Below are 23,667 nucleotides of genomic sequence, written 5' to 3' on the forward strand. Positions count from 1 at the left end.
GTTTTGCTCCCTTTAAAGAATATTCTACCTGTTCATCAACTATTTACAATGGATGTGGCAAACATGCTTTTCAATTCATTGGTCGTTTACGGCGATGCGCACATCCAATTAGCGACTTGTTCCCTACTAGTGCGCATGTGCTGTTTCCAAAGTTGGTGGGGTGACTTTTTGGCCGACATCTTCTGCAACTTGTTCTCGTCTCAGAACAGCAAAGTATTTCCACAAGACCGGTAAAAGCATCTTCATACATATATACTATTTAATTAAATTTTCTAACATGTTTATTTTCTTGTGTGCAGCATATTTTTCTTATTAACATATTTGGGCAGACGCAGTATTGCGATGGGAACCTGTCGCTCGATTGTTATCGACGCTGTGCTAAAAACCTTGGCCAAACTATTGGCACCGATTTCACCCCGTTACCAAGAAAGACAGGCAGCAGGATCACGAATGGAAGAATCTGATGGTGGTGGTGATGCCGGCTCAGGTGGCTTATGGGCCAAATCAGATCTGCAGTTAATCACATGGCTGTTGCTATTTTTATCAGTGTGCTTAGATGACAGTAATGAGCGGAAAGACAAATGTAAGTGTGAATAGTACGTTTAAATTGACACCATTTAACAAGTAAATTCAGAGTTTAATGCTTGACAACAAAAAAGTTTGTTTACATACATACGATATGTTTAATAATATAGAGATGTAGCTCAAAATTTACGTTTTTGGAGATTTCATAATACAATTAATTAATACTTGATGATGAGAATATGTTCAGCGTAACAGATGACTAAACTTCCCACATTCCCACGACAGCCGGTTCTACGTACCGGAATGACTCGGGTTTTACCCGACCAAGGGCTTTTGTTTCGACGATCTAACCCCGTTTAGGTCGGCGAAGTATCTCAGAAGTTGTTCGTCCATAGGGCTACATTCGCTACGTTTTCTTCTACTCAGGGCTGGCATCGAGTCAAACCCAGGGCCAGAAACCTACACCTGCTGTGTATGCCAGAGACGACTGCACCACAACTCCAACTCAGTCAAGTGCAATGCTTGCGAGGGGTGGAGTCACCTCAGAGTCTGCTCAGGACTACGGACACATCGGCAGTGGACCACTTTTTTGTGGCCCCTGCTGCTCAAACAGAGCAGCCTCCACGGCTAACAAACACCACAGCACAACAACATAACACAATAGACCACACCCCAACTGCTACAGACCACAGAACACACACAACCGCACCACCACCCACACGCCGCCGCCAACAACTCCTGGTTCCTCCTACAATCTGCACGGTATGTCAGACCAGGATATTCCGTAATGTGACATCAGTCAAGTGCAACACCTGCCTTGGGTGGTACCACTTTAGGGCATGCACAGGTCTGCGCACCACGCGAGATTGGACGAGGAACTTCGAGGGCCCGTGTTGCGCTGCTCGGTCGTAGACCTCAACTGCGACGCCTCCCGCCTCCACCATAGGGCGGCAACCACCTCAGCAGCGCACACAGCCAACTGCGGCACGACCACACACATACCTCACACCCCGCATCACCACACGTCTCCCGAACCACATGAAGCTCCTTCAATTTAACTGTAACGGGCTTCAGAGCAAGACCGAGGAGATAATCGTCTTCATGGGAAGGCATGGCATATTGATAGCTGCGGTCCAAGAGACGAAGTTGCACAGCAATTCAACACTGTTGAATTGTGCCGGGTACAACGTGCACCGTCGAGAACGCGAGCGGGATAATGGTGGTGGCTTAGCGTTCATCACGCACCACACCGTGCAGTATCGTCTTATCGAAGCAGACATCGACCGCAGGGATACCACCCTAGAATGTCAGGGCATTGCTATCCGGTCAGGCGATGTTGAGCTCGAAATATTTAACGTTTATATACCCCCAGGTGACAGCTGCCCGGCAGGATATCACCCTGACATAGGTGCGCTCCTCAGAGGTGAAAACCGTATGGTAGTAGGTGACTTTAATGCGCACCACGATCTTTGGCACTCAAGCCTGTCAAACGATCGTAGGGGAACTGACTTGGCTGAGCAGATAGACGGTTCGACATTCTGCACAATGAACGACGACGTACCCACCAGGATTATGGACAGGTGCTGCAGCTCGCCAGACATAACAATAGTCAGCGCTGGTCTGATAAACAACATATCATGGCGACCTATGCTGACCTTGGCATCAGACCATCTGCCCATAGTCATCTCGATCGATAAACCAACCGACTTTGCTTCCGCGGAGCACCGAACATATATCAACTTTTCTAAAGCTTATTGGAAAGGTTTCGCGGAATTTACTGAAATACCTTCGCTGCTCTCCCCACACCAACCGACATCCACCTTGGTGCACGTAAGTTACGCAGGGCTGTTACCGCTGCTGCAGCTCGGTTCGTACCGGCAGGATGTATTTCGGACCCACGTCCAAATTTCCCTGCTGAAGCGGCTGATCCCCGTATCAGGGATCTCAACGCGGAGATTCGGCAACTAGTAAACGTACATAAGCGGAAGAAGGGGGAAGAGCATCTGAAGACCTGTAACTTCACCTATGGTGTGAATAAGCTTTGGTCAACCGTGAGGTCACTGTCCAATCCGACGAAGCACGACGACAGAGTCGAAATTTCTTTCAGCGACCATGCTTCGTCGGACCCCGAGCGTTGCGCGAGCTATTTTAGCCGGCAGTTCATACTGCATCCTCCGGTGGACAAAGCCAAGCGTCGAGTGACCAGAAGGCTGCACAAACTGCCAACAACCTGTGCCCCCCTTGCTTTCACTGCGGTGAAGTTCAGGTGGCCATCGGGAAGGCGAAAGCCTCCAAAGCCATGGGTCCCAATGGAATATGCATGCTGATGCTGAAAAATTTGGGTCCTGCGGAGGTAGCGGACCTAACGGAGGTCCTCAATATGTCTATGGCCACTCTCATCATCCCAGACATCAGGAAGGTGGGAAGAGTGGTCCCACTGCTCAAACCGGGGAAACCTGCCAACATAGGAGATTCTTATCGGCCGATAACACTCCTTTCCCCGGTAGCGAAGGCACTCGAGGCCTTGCTGCTTCCGTATTTCACAAACCACTTGACCCCAGCGAAGCATCAGCATGGTTTCCGTAAAGTGCACAGTACAACAACAGCACTTAACGCCATAAACACTCAGATTATTCGTGGCCTTAACCGTGAACGTCCCTGTGAGAAAACGATTCTAGTAGCGTTGGACCTGTCAAAGGCTTTTGACACTGTCAGTCATTCCACGCTACTAGAAGATATAGAGGCTTCCTCTCTCCCACAGGCTCAAACGGTGGTCGGCAAATTATCTGAGTGGTCGACACTCGTCGGTAATGTTTAGAGACAAATCGAGCAAACTTAGAAAAATAAAACAGGGGGTTCCACAGGGTGGTGTCCTTTCCCCGCTACTGTTTAACTTTTACATTTCAAAGCTCCCTCAACCACCAGAGGGAGTCTCGAATGTCTCTTACGCCGACGATTGCTCGATCATGGCGACTGGGAATTTGGAATTTGGAATTGATGACCTGTGTTCGAAAGTAAACGGGTATGTCTCCGAACTTTCTCGCTTCTTCACTGCAAAGTGTCTAGCTCTCTCCCCTACGAAATCCTCTGCGACCCCGTTCACAACCTGGACGAAGGAGGTCAGGCTACCGCTGGGAATTCACGTCGATGACACACCAATTCCGAGGGTGAATAGTCCCAAAATACTCGGAGTAACATTCGACAGCCTGCTCTCCTTCTCTGCGCACGCAACCGCTATTGTCAATAAAGTTCAGAGCCGCAACAAGGTCCTCAAGTCGCTAGCCGGCAGTGCTTGGGGCAAAGACAAAGAAACGTTGCTGGCAACATACAAGGCGATACGCAGCACCAGTGTAGTCGCCGGGGACTAGTAGTACGCCACATATGTGGCCACCCAAATAGACAGCTGCTTGCTGAGGAGCCCTCGCCAAGGCACGTCAGAAAGCATCTATATGAACTGACGGACGTAGTCCAGAGGTTCATTAAGCAGCCTCTGGACCCGTCAGCTTACAGACAGGCCCTGAACGGCATTCACAGGGACGCAGTCTCGAGTTATGTATACTCTAGACCTGTGAATGCCATTCTAGGCACACAAAGGCCGGACATTGACGCGACAGAGCTCCATCTGCCTCGGGAGACCAGAACTGCAGCAGGTTAAACTCCTACTTGAGTAGGCTAAATGCGGATGTGCCGAATGAATGTCCGGCATGCGGAGAGACCCCTCACGACTCGAAACATCTCTTCGCATGCCCGGAAAACCCCACACGCTGCACGCTTCTTGGGGCTGCCGTTAGTGGAACTCCACGACAATGACTGAGATATCAACCGATCTGGGCGGGGTTGTTGTAGCCGCTACAACAACAACAACTAAACTTCACAAAAATGGCGAAGATATGTGTCTTTTCATCTGTCTTTTGGGATACCAACTGTATGAATTGATCAAACTTCGATTGCGTTTTGCCAAAAATTTTGAAATAATTCGGCGTTTTCACATTAGGTTTTTTTTTTTACATTTTGGGCTAGCTAAATATACATATCGCACATTTACTNGATATGTGTCTTTTCATCTGTCTTTTGGGATACCAACTGTATGAATTGATCAAACTTCGATTGCGTTTTGCCAAAAATTTTGAAATAATTCGGCGTTTTCACATTAGGTTTTTTTTTTTACATTTTGGGCTAGCTAAATATACATATCGCACATTTACTTCAATAATGTAATAACTCAAAAGAGGGCAAAACTCGAGTTAAACGGATTAAAAATTTTGAGTTTACATATCGATGGTCCTTTGCTTTACGACACAATTCAAAATTCAAGAAATAAAAAATAAAATATTGTTAACTGGCTCATGTCCCTAATCCTTGCCGAATCAATGTCTAATCTTTAGATTTGTTCCACACGCTCCAGCGGGTGCCCAAAACAGCCCAGAAAGCGTTCCTCACGCTAAAAATATGGGTAATAGAGAGCGTATACCTTCCACTTTTGTCTTCTTCTTCGTGCCCGAAACTGCCCGGATTTTTCCCGGGCAGAAATGTGCAAGAAGTCAATTTGAAATAACAGCTATTTGTTTACGTCCGAAAGCAAATTTTGTAATATCCAAAAAGGGAAAAGCACTCAAGTTTCAGAAATGTAGGTATTTGCTAACTTTATTAGACATATAAGATAAATACACATAAAATCATTGTTTAGAGCTGATTTGTTGATTCCGGGCACGAAATGTGGTTTTTTGCGTTCCTCACGCACTGGGCAATTTTTCCACGTGTTGGCTCATTTTTGACACTTGTGAGAGAGTGACTTATTTTTACGCACTAATTACCGACACAGCCCGGAAAGCGTGTGGCACAAACCTTTTTTTAGCACTTCTTACTGCTTACTTTAGTAAGGGATGGAAATGGATTAGACAAGGATTAGAGACAAAGGCCACGGTAATTTCCGCATACTTAACCCAACTTTTGTATTTTTGGATCATATTTAACACTATTGAAGTAAATAAGCGATGTACATATGTATTTATTAGTTAAAATATGAATTATTATCATTTTTTCTCTCGGGATAGTGAGGAATAAAAATTACTCTCTCAAAGTAGCTGTCAACACCTCGAGAACCAACAAAAGAAACACGGGCGCCTATTTCAAATGAAATGAAGCCTTTGTCAAATTGAATGAGAGCTATTTCAAATTAAGTGCAACCTTCTTCAGGTTGAATGAAACTATTTTGAAATCAGAATAAACATTTTTCAAATTAAATGTAACAAAGGATTTTAGAGTCTATAGTAGAAAACGAAAACCTGTTTTGCAGCTAATGTTAACATTTATTACATTTTAACAATAATGATAAAGTTGCTTGTCAATCGAGCTGAGAACAACCGGGTTTGACGTCGTAGTATACTGATAATGAGAGAGAGTCAAGAAGAGAGAGATGAAGAAGCGAACATGTAGTGCGAAATAGTGATGTAAAAATTGGTAGAATTGTACTTACTCTTCAGTCTTTTAAATTAGAACGTACATTCTGTACAAGCAAACAAAGAACGCCCTATCTCAGAATTCTGTTCAAAAACTGGCTAATTAACCATTGAACTATGTACCTGTCTGTGCATTTTATAAATGGTTTAAGTAGTTAGTTAGTTCTTATACGAACAAGTCTTCCCATTTAACTAGTTACCCACTCGTAACAAATTAGTTAACCCCTGTTAATTGGGTAGTCGTTTATCCCATTTAAGAAGTTAATTTAAAAATTAATTGTTAATTTGAAAATTGTATTGCGTCCTATTATGAATTCATACGATGCGCGATAAGCGCTTGCATTCTATTGTTCCATATTAAGAATCGATGTTTATCATATGAAATCTGATAGCGCAGCTGATTTGTGTTGGTTCAAAGTGAATAAAAACCACAGCCATTCACAACAATACATCTGTCGAGCGTATGAAAACCATAATACGAAAACTGATTTCATACGATACGCTTGCTAGCGTGTGTCGTATATCGTATGGAAATTCATAATAGGGGGGTTATTCGAAAAAAAGTTTTTATCTATTCGATAATCGCTTTAGCTTCGAGCCGATGGGATTTCATGAGTTGTGAAACAGATTTCACAAAAACTCGCACACAAACATCAAATACATCTGGAAAACAATTGCGCTGCTTTAAGAAACGTATCGTGCAACAGAATAAATATAGTGTTCAGCCGTATACCGACTGGGGCAAAAAGATCTTTATGATACAAAATGAGGTAATATATACATATCTATATTTCTTCGTTTAAAGTACAAAACTGCGTATCAACAAAATGCAAAACCGGGTATGTGAGGTTGCATAAATTATTTTCTAGAGAGTAAAATCACTCATATTTCAAAATGGTTCTTTTTTATAAAGCAATCGGATTTCTGGCTAGTATATTTCCGGACGAATGGATTGAGCTAAGAGCTTGTGTGAGCAAATCCAATTTTTGGCAGCAAATGTCAGTTACGCGGTTTTGTAGAATGACGCGGTTTTGCACTTTAAACGACGATTTGTTTAATGTATGCCATATATAGAACGTACATAAAATATTTCGCGGCTTTACTCCACAGCATCCTGGCATCTTTATGGAAATGACTGGCAAGCCGAAACCCAGCAAAACCAGTAAGACAAATATAACGCCAAAGGCAACCAAGGAAAGCAATCAAGAGCCTGAAAACAATTTTGACAAAGGCCTAAAAACAATACGTTTAAATAACATTTTAATTGTGATTCGCGGTCTAATCGCATTGCTGTTGGAAATGGATTTTACGTGCAACATGGATCAATCCCTCTTAACGTGTAAAGTACGTATGAAATCAAAAAAATACGTCCATCATTCTGTACTCGTATCTGTTTTTCTGTTGCAATAGGTCATAGCACGTCTTGTGTCCGCGTGTCGTCCTGCTGTTCAGCTCTCGAAAATCATTACAACAGCGCAGCTAGAGCAACTTATTCGCCTCGCGGTTTGGAATGACCAACAACAACCATGGGCCGTTCATGCGATTACCTGTTTACTACAGGTGTGTAATTAAAAGAAAAATCTTACTCATAGATCGTATTAACAATTTACTTTTAACAATAGGACCTACTTGACGCCGATAAGCACTTTAAAGATAATGACACTGTGCCTACTACTACGGAAGGCGTACGACCGATGGAGGGTATACAAGAAACAAAGGATTTATTTTCGGATTACTGTAAACCTTTTCTATTTGAACGTGTAAATTTTTATAATCAATTTTTTTAACATATTTTCCAGCACATTATATATCACAGGCCATGAATTCACAGCTGCAAGCGGCTGCAAACGATATGCAATATCCTGATGGTAGGATTTTATTATTACTAAAAAAATTGGCAACGTCATTATATATATGTTTTATAAATTTGTATAATAGGCTGGCCAAATTTATTCCACTATTACAGCCCAATGTTTCGCTAAACTTATTAACATCTTCAAAGGCGCGTTGTGTTTATTTTGTCCGTTACAGATTGGACTAGCCTATCATAAAAATTTATAAAACTTATCCAAACCGATCGGAAATAACAGCAACTATTGTATATTTTTTTTTTGATCAGGTGTGAAATATTCCTATCTGCCTTCCCTTATTGAATGCGAGGATACCGAATTCGATGATATATTAAACGACATTGACATTATTGCGTGTTCAAAAAATGTGACCAAGAAGGATAGCAACGCTATTAATAAAAACACGTTCAATTTTTTTTGTAAATCAATATCCAGTGCTATGGACGCCCGGTTGGACGTTGGCCTCGATATTAATGTGGAAATTCAGCTACGCCGTTTAACGATGGTTTCATCTTTGGATATGTATTCATCGCTACCACAAATATTGGCCAACGAATTTATTACCACTCCGCCAGAAACGACAGTTTGGCCGGATTATATAACCGATATTTGGTCTAGTCCAGAGTACAGTTGTGGTCTAAACACTTATAAAATGTTTAAAAATGTCTTTGACTGTATTTTCGCACACCTACACTTACAAGTGAGTATATTTACATATGTTTACTTAAGGGTTTGCAATTAAAGTTCAATTAAATTGCCATTCAGGACACTTGGGTACATTTGGAGCAAGTATTACAAATGTGGCTGACTTTGAATGGCGAACTGTCTGACAAACCTTATAATGCTGGTATCACACAGACAGATATACCCAAGATACCGTTTGGAGCACATGCCGTGCAAGGGCTTTTACTCGCACTGGCTTGGCATAACGATATTAAACTTCGTACTTGGTGCCTCGGATTTCAGTGCCTATTTTTGGCATGCAATTCTCAGGCTTTGGGCGATGATGACATCGATTCGACACGAATCAACGAAGTGATCGTGAACGATGAAAATTTTGAAAAAATGCTTCTTCGTTTCTTTTCCGGTTATGGCATGAGTTCATCGATCATCACGAATCGCTGTGTAGGCCTATTATCCTAGTTATATAACGTAATTTGAAATTAATGAGTTTATTTGTTTATAGGCTGGCCCGACAATTTGCAAACATTTACATGAACTACTGATGTGGTTGCACAAAAAAAGTGAGAGCAGTGGCTTGGCGGTAGCTTCAAACAGACGGAAATTAAAGGACACTTTATTGCATGTAATATTGCAGCTGGTGCAGCCGGGAGGTGCGATCGCTAATCAGCAAGGGCCAATTGATGCCCAAAGTCAATTGGTGCGAGATTTACTTCTGATGCCTACTGACAAGCCTGACTTGAATGTTGCGTTGAATATAATCGAAAGTGTTTGTAAGTTTTGACATACTTTTGTTGTTGTTGTTGTTGGATAGTCCTTCAAACGTTGTCGTCAAGCTATTTCGATGGAGTCGGAGCATAGGGAAAGGGGTGTTAGTTGAGGGGAACCTTCACATGTCAGACATCCGTAGGGAACGTCGGTTTTAAGGTCTGGATAAATAGGAATTTAACCTATTACAATATCCAGACCGCAATTTAGCCATAACTATAGCTAAATTGCGGTCTGGATATTGTAATAGGTTAAATTCCTATTTATCCAGACCTTAAAACCCCTCTCAGGTGGTGATTGCACCCCTAAGACGGCATTCACAGGACGGGAGTTAGTAAAGGTGGTGACAGTCTCTCTGTGAATTCCGTGGAGCGTCCGCATCAAAGGCTTAGCGTGTGAGGTTTGGACCCAATTTTCACTCGCTGATACCGGCCCGTTAGATAGAGTTAATGCGAATTTTCAAAATCCGAAGTAATATTTGGGTTTTGAGCAATGCAGTGAATGGTCAAGTAAAGTCCTTAGTAAAGTCAAGCAAGTATAATAGTTATAATTCACCTATGTCAAAAGTAATACTGAGTTGATCAATAATTTTTACCATAGCTGTTGAACATACATGTCTTTCTATAAAATCCTGCCTGAAATGAAGATGGTGTGAGGAAAATTGCTCAGCCATTAACGATTCAAATACAGGAACACTTATGTATAGGCCGGAAGTCACGAGGGGAACAATCATGTTTGCATTTTGCAATGGGACAAACGGAAGCAACTTCCCACGAGCCAGAAAAACAGGATTTAGTAACACAGTGATTAATTATCTGAGTCAAGGCCACCTAATTAAAGCGAACAGGTATTCCGTCCTTACCAACTGCGTTAGACTTAATTCGGTAAATACATTTATTAACATCCGATGCATGCCTATGCGGATTATGCCCAAAAAATCCCGAGGGGTATTTGGCTCGATTTGGTTGAAACCAATTCTAATCGATAGATTACACAGAAATAAATTTACAGTTAATTTTAACCAAGTTTTTACTGATGCCTTCATGTGGAAAATGCCAAAAAACCTGATTTTTCACAGCGGCAAATTTTTTCCGAAATTTTAACTTATACTCGCTATATCTCACATTTTATTATCGGTTGATTTAAATTTTTTACACAGTAAACTAGATACTATTCTAAAGAAACTGAGTTTAAGCACAGTTCTTAATACTTATGAGAAACAAAATGGCGGATTTTTAAACTTTTTTATAAAAATTATGGAGGTTGTTTTTTCAGATGCAAAAGTTGTGTTATAAAGTATGTAAGGAAGTTTTTGGGAAAGTTTCAGGTTTAAACAGCAAGTAGTTCCAAAGTTATAACAATATTATGGTGACGCCTTAGAGCGGGCGCTCTCCCCTAAACGACAAATATATTCAGATAGCAATTATACAAGTAATTTTGAATGTAATATTAAATAAAATGTTGAAGTTCGTGAATTTATCAGGGTTATAGAACTTATAAAAGCTCTTTATTGTAAACTTAACAGACATACTTACATATGTATATATATCTATGTAACTGCATATAGTGGTGGAAGAAACTTTCCCAAAAACTTCCTTACATATTCTTATATAATGCTGCATTAAAACTAAAACAAAAGTTTTAATTTTATAACACAAACCACCCCCATAATTTTCATAAAAAAGTTTAAAAATACGCCACTTTTTCTTAAAAAGTATTAAGAACTGTTGTCAACCTCAATTTCTTAAGAATAGTATCTAGTTTATTGTGTAAAAATTTGAAATCTAACGATATTAAAATGTGTGAGATATAGCGAGTTTAAGTTAAAATTTTGCAAAAATTTGCGCTGTGAAAAATCAGGTTTTCTGGCATTTTCGACATGATGAAATCAGTAAAAACTTGGTTAAAATTAACGGTAAATGTATTTCTGCGTAAGCTATCGACTACTACAATTGGTTTCAACCGGTTACTTTGACCCAAATACTTTTATCATTTCTAGAGTACTTTTTGGGATTAATCCGCACGCCTAATATGGCGTTAAGTGGTGGTGCCGTGCACTTTTCGGTAGCATGTTGATGCTTCGCTGGGGTCAGGTGGTACGTGATGTACGGGAGTTGGTTGGTTGGTTTAAGTGAGTTTAACAACTCCAATTAGCACTTATACGTTCAGTTTAAAAACCACTGCACGCAATTTAACCTGAAAAGAAAACACAAAAAGAAACCAGCAGAAGTTGGTTATTTCTCTCAAATCCAGCATTTTCAGTTCAAAAGCTTAAGTAGTTGCGGTGGGTTAATATCACTTATGTCTGTTAAACCGCAGTAGCAGGGTTTGCCTAGAAGCCTTATTCTAGTCCTACATAGTGCTGGGCAATTACAGAGCAGATGTTCCACCGTTTCTTCTGCATCTTGTGAATTACAGCTACGACAAGAGGTGTTGTTTTCCAGTCTTAGTCTTGGATTCCCACGTCCCAGTGCCCTATGTAAACGGCAGTTAGTCGAGATAAATTCCTCCTGTTGAGTTTGATGAGAAATGCAGTAGGGCCCCAGACTCCTAAAGACCCTACATAGTTGTAGGCCTTTCCACCTGCTATTAGCCACCTTTTTCCAGTGCTAGATGCGGCTCTTGATATGGCTCAGAGGCACAATAACCTCCCGTGCCTCTGAGACCCCCAGAGCAGACCCGTTTCTGGCTAGCTCGTCAGCCATCGAATTGCGATAAACTCTGTTGTGCCCCGGCACCCAGATCAGTGCAACTACATGCCTATCAGCTTAAGTCATAACGTTCTCTCTGCACTGTTTAATTATGCTGGATGTAATGCTTTCAGAGCCAAGTACCTTGATCGCTGCTTGGCTATCCGAGCAATACTGGTCCCGGCTGGATTTAAGGCTTAAATTATTTTGCACGCCTCTTTGATGGCAAAGACTTCTATTTGAAAAACACTGGCCTTATTCGGTAGTCGAATACACTTTTCGATTCGAAGGTCAGTTGAAAAAATTCCCGCCCTCCGTTTTTGAGTCCTCGTAAAAGTCGATACTTCAAAGAGTTCAGTAAAAATAGGTTCCTTCCTCAGTGGAAACATCGTGCCAAAGTTTTTCTTGAAGAGAAGCGAAGGACAGATTTTTCGCGAATGCTTGGGTCGTTGAAAGGGAACAAGATACGTCGCATGCCCGTACGTAGGTTCTTAACACAGTCTAAGTTCCTTCAACCTCGGTGCACTTTGTGAAGCACTTTCCTTAATAAATATATCAATCGGTGGCAAATGACATGACATTCAATGCTTCCGTTGGACATGATCCGACTGCCCTAGTAATCGCAATGCAGGCTGACCTTTGTGCCATGCCTAAAATTGTGTGTATATAGCTTGTCTCTACGGCTTTCCACCGAACCAGCGAACCGAATGTAGTAATTTACATCCATAGCATAAGATCAGTCCCGACTTCTTACCCAGCACTTTCTTGCAAGAATACAGAACACCATACCGGTCTTCGACGGGTAACGTTGAGCCTACAGCTATCTTCCCAAGAACCCAATTCCCCTAGTGCTCTTTGAAGCATTCCTAGAAGAATGCTGTTTAGTACGTAAAGCCCCGCCTTGCGGAGTCCCCCGTTTTGGATGCCTGATAACTTCGCTGTTGCCTAGCTTAGCGTTTACAGCTTACAATCCTTGTACGAAACATGGTAGAAATCCAGCTTACCACGAAGTTCTCAATCCCCAGATTACTGAGTAACTGCTCCATTGCTTATAGGCTAACGTTATTGAACGCCCTTCTATGTCCAGGAAGACCGCCAACCCATACTGTTTATTTTCCAACGAAGTCTTTATCTTGTGTACAAGATGCAAAATATTAGTATTTTATTTTCATTGTAAGAGCCCGCGTATCGACCGCCAAGTGACCCACAGCACACTAGTCGAATAAGACCAATTCTTAAAAATTCTGGGTTCATCAAAAAGGTTTGGTGCATACTACTAGATAATGAATCCGTTAACGCAATATATAATTTCTCGCAGCCCTTTAGCTTATCGTTGATCTCAAAGTTATCTTTTTTCAATAAAATTTTAATTGTTCTCTTGATAATTACACTGGCCTATAGTCAAAAGATGTTAACAACAGCATTAATATTGCTGGCGTGCATTTAGGTCACTAGTTTCAAATATTCTAATCGTTTTTTAATATTAGGGAATGTTTGCAAATTTAGGAACAGTTTCGGTAGTTCTAATAGAACTGCCATTACTTTCCATCATCGTGGAAAAATTTTGTTTATGCAAATGAGTATGGAAACACTGAACAGGCACAACTTCTAGAAACAAATTAGTTTACTTATTAGTTAATTAATTAGTTTACTTATGTTTGTGCATACAATATAAAAATTGCAAAAATAGAAAATTACCAAAAATTTTGTTCAACATTTTTTTTTATATTTAAATAATTTGTTTATTATCTGAACGATTTTCATCATATTGTTATCATAAATCATTGACAGTAAGTCTCGCCTTCAATTCGATAATTGTTAAGTACCGATCGAGTAACATTTACCAAAGTTATATCGAAAAACTTAGGCGGATCTCAAGTTTTTTTCTAAAAAAATGACTTCAATTGTATAAATAACTTTTAAATAAAATAACCGGATTACAGAAAAGTGTGCCACGGAGTGACGGAGCTGAATGCAAAGCAATATCGTCCAATTGGAAAGTCCTCAAAAGGATTTCCCAGGATGGGTTAAAGGCTATTGCATTTACCTACAGTCACTTTTTCACATAATGGAATTAACTATAATATTTATGTATATCTAAACACTTATTGCATGCCCCCTACTTTCATATAACGGCAAATTTAGAAACTGCGAAAAATGTGCTTCTTCGGTGTCTAATGAAACCATTCCCCACCAATTTTCAAGACTGCATAAATGGACTTAAAATGGGCGTTTCTCACCCTAGTTATATTATGTTAATGTTTGTAAATACTTATATGCTTATCCAGCGATTCCAATCATTGACAATACACGTTTGACTGCATTCACCACGATCTTGAAAATTAACCAATTCGGCGGGACCAAGTTCATGGTCCTCTTAATATTATATAAGCATCCGAAAACACATCACTTTTTTGTATTTTTCACTTGGTTGCTGAAGTAATGAAGAATTGAAAATTCATAAGAGAAAATTATAGTGAGGTGCCAAATTTAATAACCCTTAATTTGATATATCGGCCACTGTGGTGTAGTGGTAAGCAGTGCGCGCTTTCACTCATCAGCACCTGGGTTCAAGCCCTGGTCAAAGCAACATCGCAAAAAATATAGAAAAAGGTTTTTTCTTAACAACGGTCGTCCCTCGGCAGGCAATGGCAAACCTCCGAGTGTATTTCAGCCATGAAAAAAAAGATTCTCATAACAATACAATCGCCGTTCGGAGTCGGCGTAAAACTGTAGGTCCCTCCGCTTTGTGTGACAACATCAAGGCGCACGCAACAAGTCGGAGGAGAAGCTGGGCCAAACACTAACATATGTGTAAGCGCCAATCTAAAAAAAAAAAAATTGTTATATCGTCCTGTTTATATTAATTAACGCATTCCATAGATATTACAAGCCAAAGTTTCATTTTCAAAATTCATACACCAATAACAATTGGCTTAGACCTAAGACATTATAATATTACTATTGCAATGCGGTCAAATGCCTTTTGTTTTCCCCATACAAAATCGACCCAGCCTATTATACATGCTTTGAATATACTCTCCAGCCATGGAATAACCCACGATTGGGCCTCCTGTATCATTGCTGAAAAGATCCCGCCTTGACCCGGAGATTTGTACGGAGAGAAGCTGGTAATTGCCCCCGCGTGATTATTTCGTTAACGACATTTAGAGATGGTTCCGCTACGTTGCTAACTACCGCTGATACCTCATTTAAGTCACAGCCTGGAAAATTGAAGAAATTAGAAGAAGTTTTAATGTCTCCTCAGAACTATTGGTCCACCCTCCATTTCCTTTTTCATGAATAAGGGCTGCTGTGTTCCTTGAGTAGGAACCTCCCCATCTTGGCGGATTCTTTCGTAAACTCTATGTAAGAGCAGACATCTCCCCAGGATTCCTTTTTTTCTTTAGGAATTGCCTTTTTGTAATTAAGGCTATCAGGCTATCCCTATAAGGGTGTCAGTTGTCCGTATAATAGCTTAAGTTGAAAGCTTTACGAGACTTTCCTGAGTTTCGAGATCTCTTCCTACCATGGAGGGTATTGTTTTCGGCCGAAAAGGGGCAGGAGCCTTTAAAAGCCGACCCCATAGCCTTTACGAATTGGTTGCAAATGGTTTCTATATCCTCCAAGGTTGTTAAATTTCTAAAGTTATGTTTTCCCATCTTTTTTACCCATGGTCCTGTTGTTGTAGCTGCACACGCCGACTTATCAGAAGAAACTCTCGCATGTTAGGAGCTCGTTCTTTTGGGTGACTTGGGACGCCCGGTACTCACCCACCACCTCCGGGAACCGAATTTTTGGTCTTCGGAGTCCTTTGGGTGAGCATTCCTTTTGGCCTGATTCCTTTGTATCCTATCGGGGATAGATAGAATCCGCCGGTAGTGCTTTTCCTGAAGCGCTTTAGACGCGTTAATATTTGGTCGCCCCTTGATGGCCCACAGTACTGGCTCCGTCGCCAGGTGTCAGTGTCTCCTGACGTGACAGAAGAAGCTCTTCCGTGGATAGGCTCGTTCTGCCAGGTCGAGGTTCGTCCGGGTTCGAAAAGGACCTACTTTCGTCGTATTTTTGGTTGTTGTTGTCCGATTCTTATTTGTGGTTGTGCATTGTTATCTGTTTCTTACGGTCGCCCGCTCAGTCACTTATACACTTTAAAACCGAGTACTGAGCAGTTATCGGAAAAATACTCGTATCAAAACCCGATACCAAGGCAAATTTTGCTTGAGAGTATTTTTCCCCTGTTATCAGCCCTGTTCTGCAATCCGATTCGAATTGGGATCGGATTTGTGTTGGTGTTCTGCATTCTGACAATCTGAAATTATTTTCGATTCCGCCTTGTTCTAAATTTCGATCAACGTCGAATTGGAATTCGGACATTTTTTTATCGGAAATATTCCAATGAAGTAAAAGCTAGTGCAATAGAAAAAGAACAAAACAAAAAACAAAAATATAAATGTAAGTGATCAAAGGAACATTTTAAGCTTAAGCGAACAACGAAAAATGTAAGTAAACAAATTAAAATTGGCAGTAGTATAACTATTAAAAAAATTAAAAACCAAATTAAACTGCGACAGCTTGAGTCTAAAATGTAAATTTTTTTGCGTAAATGGCTTTTTGTTTAATAACAAAACTCGTTTTAATTAAATAGAGGTAATTCTATACGCAATTTTGTATTCAATTATTTGTGCTTCACTTTTCAATTAAATTTCTGTTGGTGCAAATCTTCATAGTAAAATTCAGGACTGTAGTGGCGAAAAATGTGTTATGCAGGCAACACATGCATTAACTATTTTCACAACCTTTCATAGTTTGTACTGCAAGGTTATTAATAAACACTGAAAACGACTTTTGAGAACTCCAATTGTTCGTTCAACTATATTATCGAAGAATGTGTTTGATTAAGGGTCAATTTCACAGTGCGTAGTTAACTCAGAATCGACAGTTAACTAGAGATTTTCAGTACAAAATTCTGTAGTTAACTCCCGATTCTGAGTTAACTACGCATTGTGAAATTGGCCCTAAATGCGTGTTGTATAGACTGTGGCTATGGATTTCTATGCGGTGTCAACAGAAAAGGTTCCAGAGCATACCCGGCATCGAACAAGAACAATCCCCAGTTAAACATCGTTACCTACATTCAGGGTTTGAAAATGCTGTAATATTTTCATTTAGTTTGCTTTTGCTGTGCTTTGACTTCGGCATAAATGATATCGAAAGCAAAGCAACAGCAATTCAGAAAATATCAAATGCTTTGGCAGTCGTTTTGCTGTAAAATTTCGAAACCAACCAGACAGTTCAAAAGCTTTTATGAAAACACAACGACAGAGCCGATCTGCGCCCAATGCCCATAGTATAGGGGAGAGAACGCCCCCTTGAGGTGTGCCTCTGGTCACATACTTAGTAACGGGATCATCCAAGAATGTCTTGGAAACCGCCAAGCAGTTGTACGTCCTCCTTTTCAATCAGAACAGACATTGGCGGAATTCCAAAGGAAGACTTCTGAAAACTCAATTTCTATCCCTGCCAAGGTGGGTCTACTTAAGTTGACTTTCCTTCCTTTGGTGACAATGGTGGACTTCAATGGGTTTATTGATAATCCCCTTGCAGCTTATGAGTCTTCCGATAATCTGAGCGGAGCATGAAATCCGAAGCAAATAGTGTCCTCATGCAAGCCAACATAACCATATGTGTTAACCATATGAGTTAAATACGATGGCATTTAGCTTTTACAGGAGTTCATCAACAACCAGTGTCCATAGTAGAGGCGATAAGACTCCCCTTTGAGGACAGCCACGGGTGGCAGTTACTGCTTGCTTACTGTATCCTAGTTCCGCTTTTATAGTTCTGGATTTCAACTTGCTTATGCTTATGCCTTCAACTGGGGCTTAAAATATCCTTCCTTATCATACCTGTCGATATTGCTTCGTAATTGCCCAGTAATGCACACAAAGCTATCTGTTTATACTGTAATGCCATTTAAATAACTTGGCTATGTATTGCAGTGATAGTAGATTTGCCTGCCTGATATACATATTGACTTTCACATTTGATGGGTTATACGTATTTTTTTTAACCGATGTGAGAAATACAAAACCGATTTGATAAAATGCGAGTCAATGCACTTCAGTTTTAAAGCATATTGAAATTTGATTTATGCATCCGTTTTGAGTCACTGCGAACTGAGTCGAAGCGCAGTATGTTTCGGTATAAACAAAATAATAGATGCTTGAATTGTTATCCCTAATGTAAAGTCTAGTAGTTTTTCCAATGTTTTTGCTAGAAATAGCTAAGGCAAATTGGTCTATCTGCCTTTGGGAGTTATGTCGCGTTTTTCCCCACTTTGGGTATGAATACGACTTTGACTTCACTCCATATTGATGGTATGTGAGCAAGTAACCTGACCAAGTGCCCAGATATTAAGTCCGTGCTCTGTTGTAGCAGGCATGGGTAAATGCCATATGGACCAGGAGATTTATATGCACTAAAGTTTGAAATGGCACACGATGTCTTTTCCATACTGACGATACACAATGGTGACAGTATTTGTTATAAGCCTTGGCCAATAGATCCCGGGAGGTGGGTTTCTAACAGAAACCTGCTGTTTACTTCTGGGGTGCCTGTGTAGCTACCACATGATCTTTTTAGGGTACATAGGACGTTCAGGTGATCCAGTTTGAGGGCCTTCTGAAGGCGCTGCTTTTCTGGTAGGGAAGAAATGCTTCCGCAGTGCACACGCCACTAGACCCTTTTAGGCCTTCTGAGCTCATAGTTTTAAGCGGTTCGAGGCTACTTGTTAGCGGTCTAATCGCCTAATGTCTTCGACCCATGGAAGAGTTTCCTAGCCTTTTTCCTAATTTTCCCAAGGTTATGGTTCCACCAAGTGACATGTCTTTGAGACTTTTATATTTATACTTTATATTTTTTACATGATGATTAAATTTTCAATTTAAAGCGTTTTTGGTGTACAACAACATATCGAATGGCGATAAACTACAATGTCAACGCTCATCTGATTGCAATAACGCGACCAGTACTTTTAGTAATCTGTTCGCGAATGTTCTTGGTTCAGAGAACTCGAAGCAAAATACCACACTCTCGGATAATTCTCTGATTATCAGCTTACTGAAACTTTCATCGTCTTTGGCGGAAACAGAGCTACCACGACAGCCAAGCGTAAGTATATTTTGTAAATGTTATTTTGCATAAATCCAAATAAACTCCCTCTCAGGAGGTTACTATTCCAGAAGATGAGGAGCTTTCTAATGAAAGTCAAACAGATGAAACTAAGGCTGAGCAATTAAATATTGAAGGACATCGTTCAAAGGCTCCATGTATAGCTGATACTGGTAAGTTTGAGTGAAACCCATTACTTTATATCTTTTTTCTTAATCTTATAAAAATTGCAGTGATGCGACATTTTCCTACTATGAAGCGGTTATTGGGTTCACTATCGCACTGCTCGAGCTCATCTTTCACGATAATGGCTTCATCGTCGAACTTTTTGCTAGATGAGCCTCAAAGCACTGCAGACGCGGTTTTTAATTTACTCATTACGCTATACGATAAAGCATCGAATGCTCGGCTAATAGTTGCACCAATTTGCCAATATTTAGAAGCAAGTAGGTATAGTAGAAATTTGCCATTAAGAATGAAAAAAAACGTAGGGTTTTTCTTTAAGGCACTATTCAGCGTAATTCGTTGCCTCGGTTGCAGTTATCCGAGCCATTTTTGTGGTATATTTCGAAAGTTTTAGAGGCTTCTATAGCGGTGCATATTTTCACTCAGATGGGCGGCATAAAAATAATTTGCCAAAACTTAGTGCGACTAAATAAAATTCTAATAAATATGCAACCCGGATTGGTATGTACGCTTCTATTATTATTTGACTTATTTATTTGAACATTTCTTTAATTTTTTTTGTTTTCAGATTTCTCTCATTATGCAGCACCTTACGAAGAATACAAAATTAAAACTACATTCACACGCATGTGTAAATGGAAACGGCAAAAAAACATCTTCGTCATCCAGTTCTGCGCATGGTCAGCGTCATTTCCAAGACGGACTCATTAATTTCGCGCCATTTTGCACCATATCCGCCGAACATGATACGGCACATTCAGCAGATATTTTAATTATGAATCCCGTCGCATCGCATAGACGACCGCGCACGCCTGCCTGGAGTTATATGTTTTATCCAAATGAATCGCATGTCGATTTGACAATTACACTGCCAACGGCCATACTGTTGAAGGAAGTACAATTGCAGCCACATGCGCCGACATTGGCTTCTTGCCCTTTCGCCGTCGCTTTGGAGATCTCACGAGACTACGGTTTGGGTCCGATTCCAGTTGGCCCACCGCTCACAACTACGGGCATGACATGCATCCGTTTGAAGTTGGCTAAGCCGGAAATAGCCACAAGTGTTGTATTGCGTTTATACAGGTTTGTTATCGCAACAATGTTTTTGTTCATTTTATTTCATTACTAATAATTGAATATATTTTAATGCTGTAGACCGAAAGATAGCTCCAACATTGGTTTGTCGCAAATTGCAATCTTGGGTAATACAATATTTGCATTCAATTCTAACTCGTTGATTAGCAGCTCTAGTGGAACTAGCGGTGTTGGCGTCGGTGTTTCGGGTAGCGGTATTTTTAATTTCGAGCAAAGCAGTGATGAGGACACATTCGCGAAGACTAGTGTTGGTTGGATGCGTATACTGGCTCGCTGCTTCCAAGCGCCGGCCATTATTTACGATGAAAAATTGGCTGCAGATGTGATTGGTGCATCAGCGGTCTACCCAGGTTTCTTAGAAGCCTGTTGCTCCTTAATGAATATTATGCCAATGATACCAAATGCTGCGTTACAAAATTTGCATACTGTTTTGCTAAAATTCGGTGGATACAATCGTAATTTGTGCCTATCAATAATTCGCATTTTGCTCTGGGGTACAACCCCTCAAAGTAAGTAATCTTTGGTTGTACTAAAAAAAATCTAATTTTTATGGGAGGAATTTCGCTTAAATTTTATAGCATACAAGCTTTCAAATGAGAGTATCTGCAATTTACTTTATGAGTTGGCAACAACTAGGGATGAGTATACGGTGGACAAGATTCAGGTTTTGCTTGAGTGGATCGTAAAGCTCCGTCATAATTTCAGTAATCGCACATTGCGCTGCAATAATCCCCAAAGTGGATTTGTCAAATGCGTGGCATCGATTTTATGGTCAATTTACACGGAAGGACATGTATCGAATTTGCAAGAATTAATAACCGACGACATCTTTGAAGCCTGTATGCACTGGATTGACACGCTTGAGAACGAAGAACCGCTAAAAGTGGCCTTCGACTCCTTGCTATGCTCACTGTGTTGTATCAAACCTGAACTTTTTAACCAACTGCTCACTAAAGTCAACGTCAAAGTACAACAAACTCATGAAATGGACGCCAGCAGTACCAGTTTGAATAGTGATGGCGCTTCACAAGTAACCGCTGGCGACGCAGGCATAAGCGTTGGTTTAACCGATGATAATAAAGGCCAAAGTGGAAGCGCATGGTTTGCTAGCGTTGCTGCAGCTAATTTAACCACACTTTTGCAGCGGCCGGCATACTTGACAACTTTAGCGATGTCGTGCCAATCTTCATCTGCAGTTTATCAATTAGTTGATTCTGGTCTGCTGAAATTGTTGGCATATTCTTTATATGAATACTGTAGTGCTTTGTTACCCGAGGTAAAACGATCTGCTCCTGCATCGGCCAACGTAATTAATTCAGCGCAGGTACGGAACTCTGCACCTACAACGACTGGAGTTATAACGTCAGTGCAATCTTCAGGCACCTCAAGTACATGTCTAACCGATGCTGACAAAGCTGAATGCATTGATGACAACACTGCATTGATGAATGATGCAATCCAACCACTACTCAGTTGTGCGCATGTCCCGAAAGTGTTGGATTTCTTTTCGGAATGTTGTGCTGAGGGATATATGAGAGACTGGTTGGGAACGCAGCAGGGCGCTATCTTTTGGAAGCCGTTGTTGGAGTTGCTGTGTAATTATCGCCCATTGGAGTATACCGGTGAGGAACCAATGCAACAGGCATTCATACGTATGGAACGGGCCACGATAAACTTTTTCACGCGCGTTAGTGCTTGCCATCCGAAAAATCAAGATACTTTGACGACATTGCTTATATCCGTAATACGTAAGCCTATGCAGGGATCGATGAGCGGCAAGGCGACTATTTCTGGTTTTACGAGACAAATCGTTTTACAATTGTTGCTGGAGAATGAAAGAATTCTGGTATCAGTACGCAGCAAACAGCCATTACAAAAACGCGATTCATCCGCGCTGTCATTGGCCGCGACAGCGAGTAATGCTTCCAATAGCAGTGTGTCAATGTCATTGGTAAACCATCATCCATCTAAACGTATTAATGCTCATCATTTGCTGTTTAGTGTGAGCGCGAACACAAAATGCCAAGAGATACTACAAAACTGTGTTTCAGGTAAGTGCAATTTATTTGTAATAAATATGTATGAATGTAAATAATGCAGATTTTTATGAGAAGCTCGCTAATACCAGTAGGCTTGGCGACGCCTGTACACTAATATGTTTTTACAGTCTTTCTTAACATACCTTAAGAGTCAAGTTTCTTTCTAAAGTTCAACCACTCTTGGTTAAGATTGGAATATTAGTGACAGTTTAGGTATCCGTGATTTTCATTATAACATGAAGCGACATAAGTTTCATTATAACTTGTCTAGGCAGCATTACGGAAATCTGCTTAAGTTAGGAATCTGGTCAAATTAACCTTTCGTTTTTGCGACTCGGCCAAGGGAATACCACTGCACTGCTAAGTGTGACGCAGTATCGAGGTGACGAGAGAAAAGTCTTGGCTCTTTCTTAGGATTGTAAGACGTACCGAGGTATTTTGAGGAGTAGAGGGCACAATATGTCTGAGGTGGCACTGCGCCTTTTTACCTCCCTTATATTAGCTCGTGATGTAACTCTGTAATATTGATGTGCCTAAAAGATGCAGCGATTTCTATTCTCAAGTTACATACCTGATCGCAGTACGAATGGAAATTGGAGCGAGGTTTTAGTTTTTTAAACTATAATTTTTAAATTGTATATCTATATAGAGAAGGAGGGAGATTCTTGAAAAGGGTTGCGTTAGGTCGAGGCCACGCAGTGAGCGGCAAAGCGGCAAGTGGCTGAGCGGCGCCGTACAAAAATGCCGCTCAGCCGCTCAGAAATACCGCTCAGAGCATGGCCACTTCAATAGTATTTCCTATGTTTTAGTTAAGCCGCTCAGCCGCTCGCCGCTTTGCCGCTCATTGCGTGGCCTCGGCCATAGGCCGCAGCTAACAGTAAAGTCGACTACATCGAAATGCTTTTTACATACATAATTCCGCTGAATTTAAAATTGATGTGGGCACTGCATATAAAGGAAATTTATATCCTTTTGCCCTTTTGCCAATTGCGCACGATGTTGCCTTTTCAATTAAACTGAATTGTAACTACATATATGGTAACGGTTGGAAATGCGGTTCTATTTATACAAAAATGGTGTTACTTTTACTTAATTTTTGCCCAGTCTTTCGTGTGTCCTTATATTTTTTATTGTAGATATCCATGCATTCTTGGCTATCGGGTTATCTGGTCATGTGGAGCCGCTACAACAACAACAACAACGG

At 40.8% G+C, this 23,667-nt stretch overlaps 1 protein-coding gene across 4 annotated transcripts in view; it reads left to right on the forward strand.

The window, feature by feature from the left end:
* The window catches only part of Bruce (BIR repeat containing ubiquitin-conjugating enzyme), a 136,084-nt gene that overhangs the window by 81,090 nt on the left and 31,327 nt on the right, over positions 1-23,667 (forward strand). For all 4 annotated transcript variants that reach the window (XM_017605756.1, XM_017605764.1, XM_017605770.1 and 1 more), the window contains 17 exons: positions 19-230; positions 300-583; positions 6,576-6,754; positions 7,095-7,328; positions 7,395-7,544; positions 7,607-7,721; positions 7,784-7,852; positions 8,104-8,534; positions 8,600-8,959; positions 9,021-9,288; positions 18,923-19,143; positions 19,199-19,316; positions 19,377-19,589; positions 19,649-19,830; positions 19,898-20,412; positions 20,485-20,933; positions 21,003-22,475. In XM_017605756.1, coding sequence (XP_017461245.1) covers positions 19-230; positions 300-583; positions 6,576-6,754; positions 7,095-7,328; positions 7,395-7,544; positions 7,607-7,721; positions 7,784-7,852; positions 8,104-8,534; positions 8,600-8,959; positions 9,021-9,288; positions 18,923-19,143; positions 19,199-19,316; positions 19,377-19,589; positions 19,649-19,830; positions 19,898-20,412; positions 20,485-20,933; positions 21,003-22,475 — 5,473 coding nt within the window. The remainder of the gene's footprint in view (positions 1-18; positions 231-299; positions 584-6,575; positions 6,755-7,094; positions 7,329-7,394; positions 7,545-7,606; positions 7,722-7,783; positions 7,853-8,103; positions 8,535-8,599; positions 8,960-9,020; positions 9,289-18,922; positions 19,144-19,198; positions 19,317-19,376; positions 19,590-19,648; positions 19,831-19,897; positions 20,413-20,484; positions 20,934-21,002; positions 22,476-23,667) is intronic.

The sequence above is a fragment of the Rhagoletis zephyria genome, unplaced genomic scaffold, assembly GCF_001687245.7.
Source record: "Rhagoletis zephyria isolate East Lansing unplaced genomic scaffold, Rhagoletis_zephyria_1.1 Rzeph_scaffold_00156, whole genome shotgun sequence".
Taxonomy (NCBI): Eukaryota; Metazoa; Arthropoda; class Insecta; order Diptera; family Tephritidae; genus Rhagoletis; species Rhagoletis zephyria.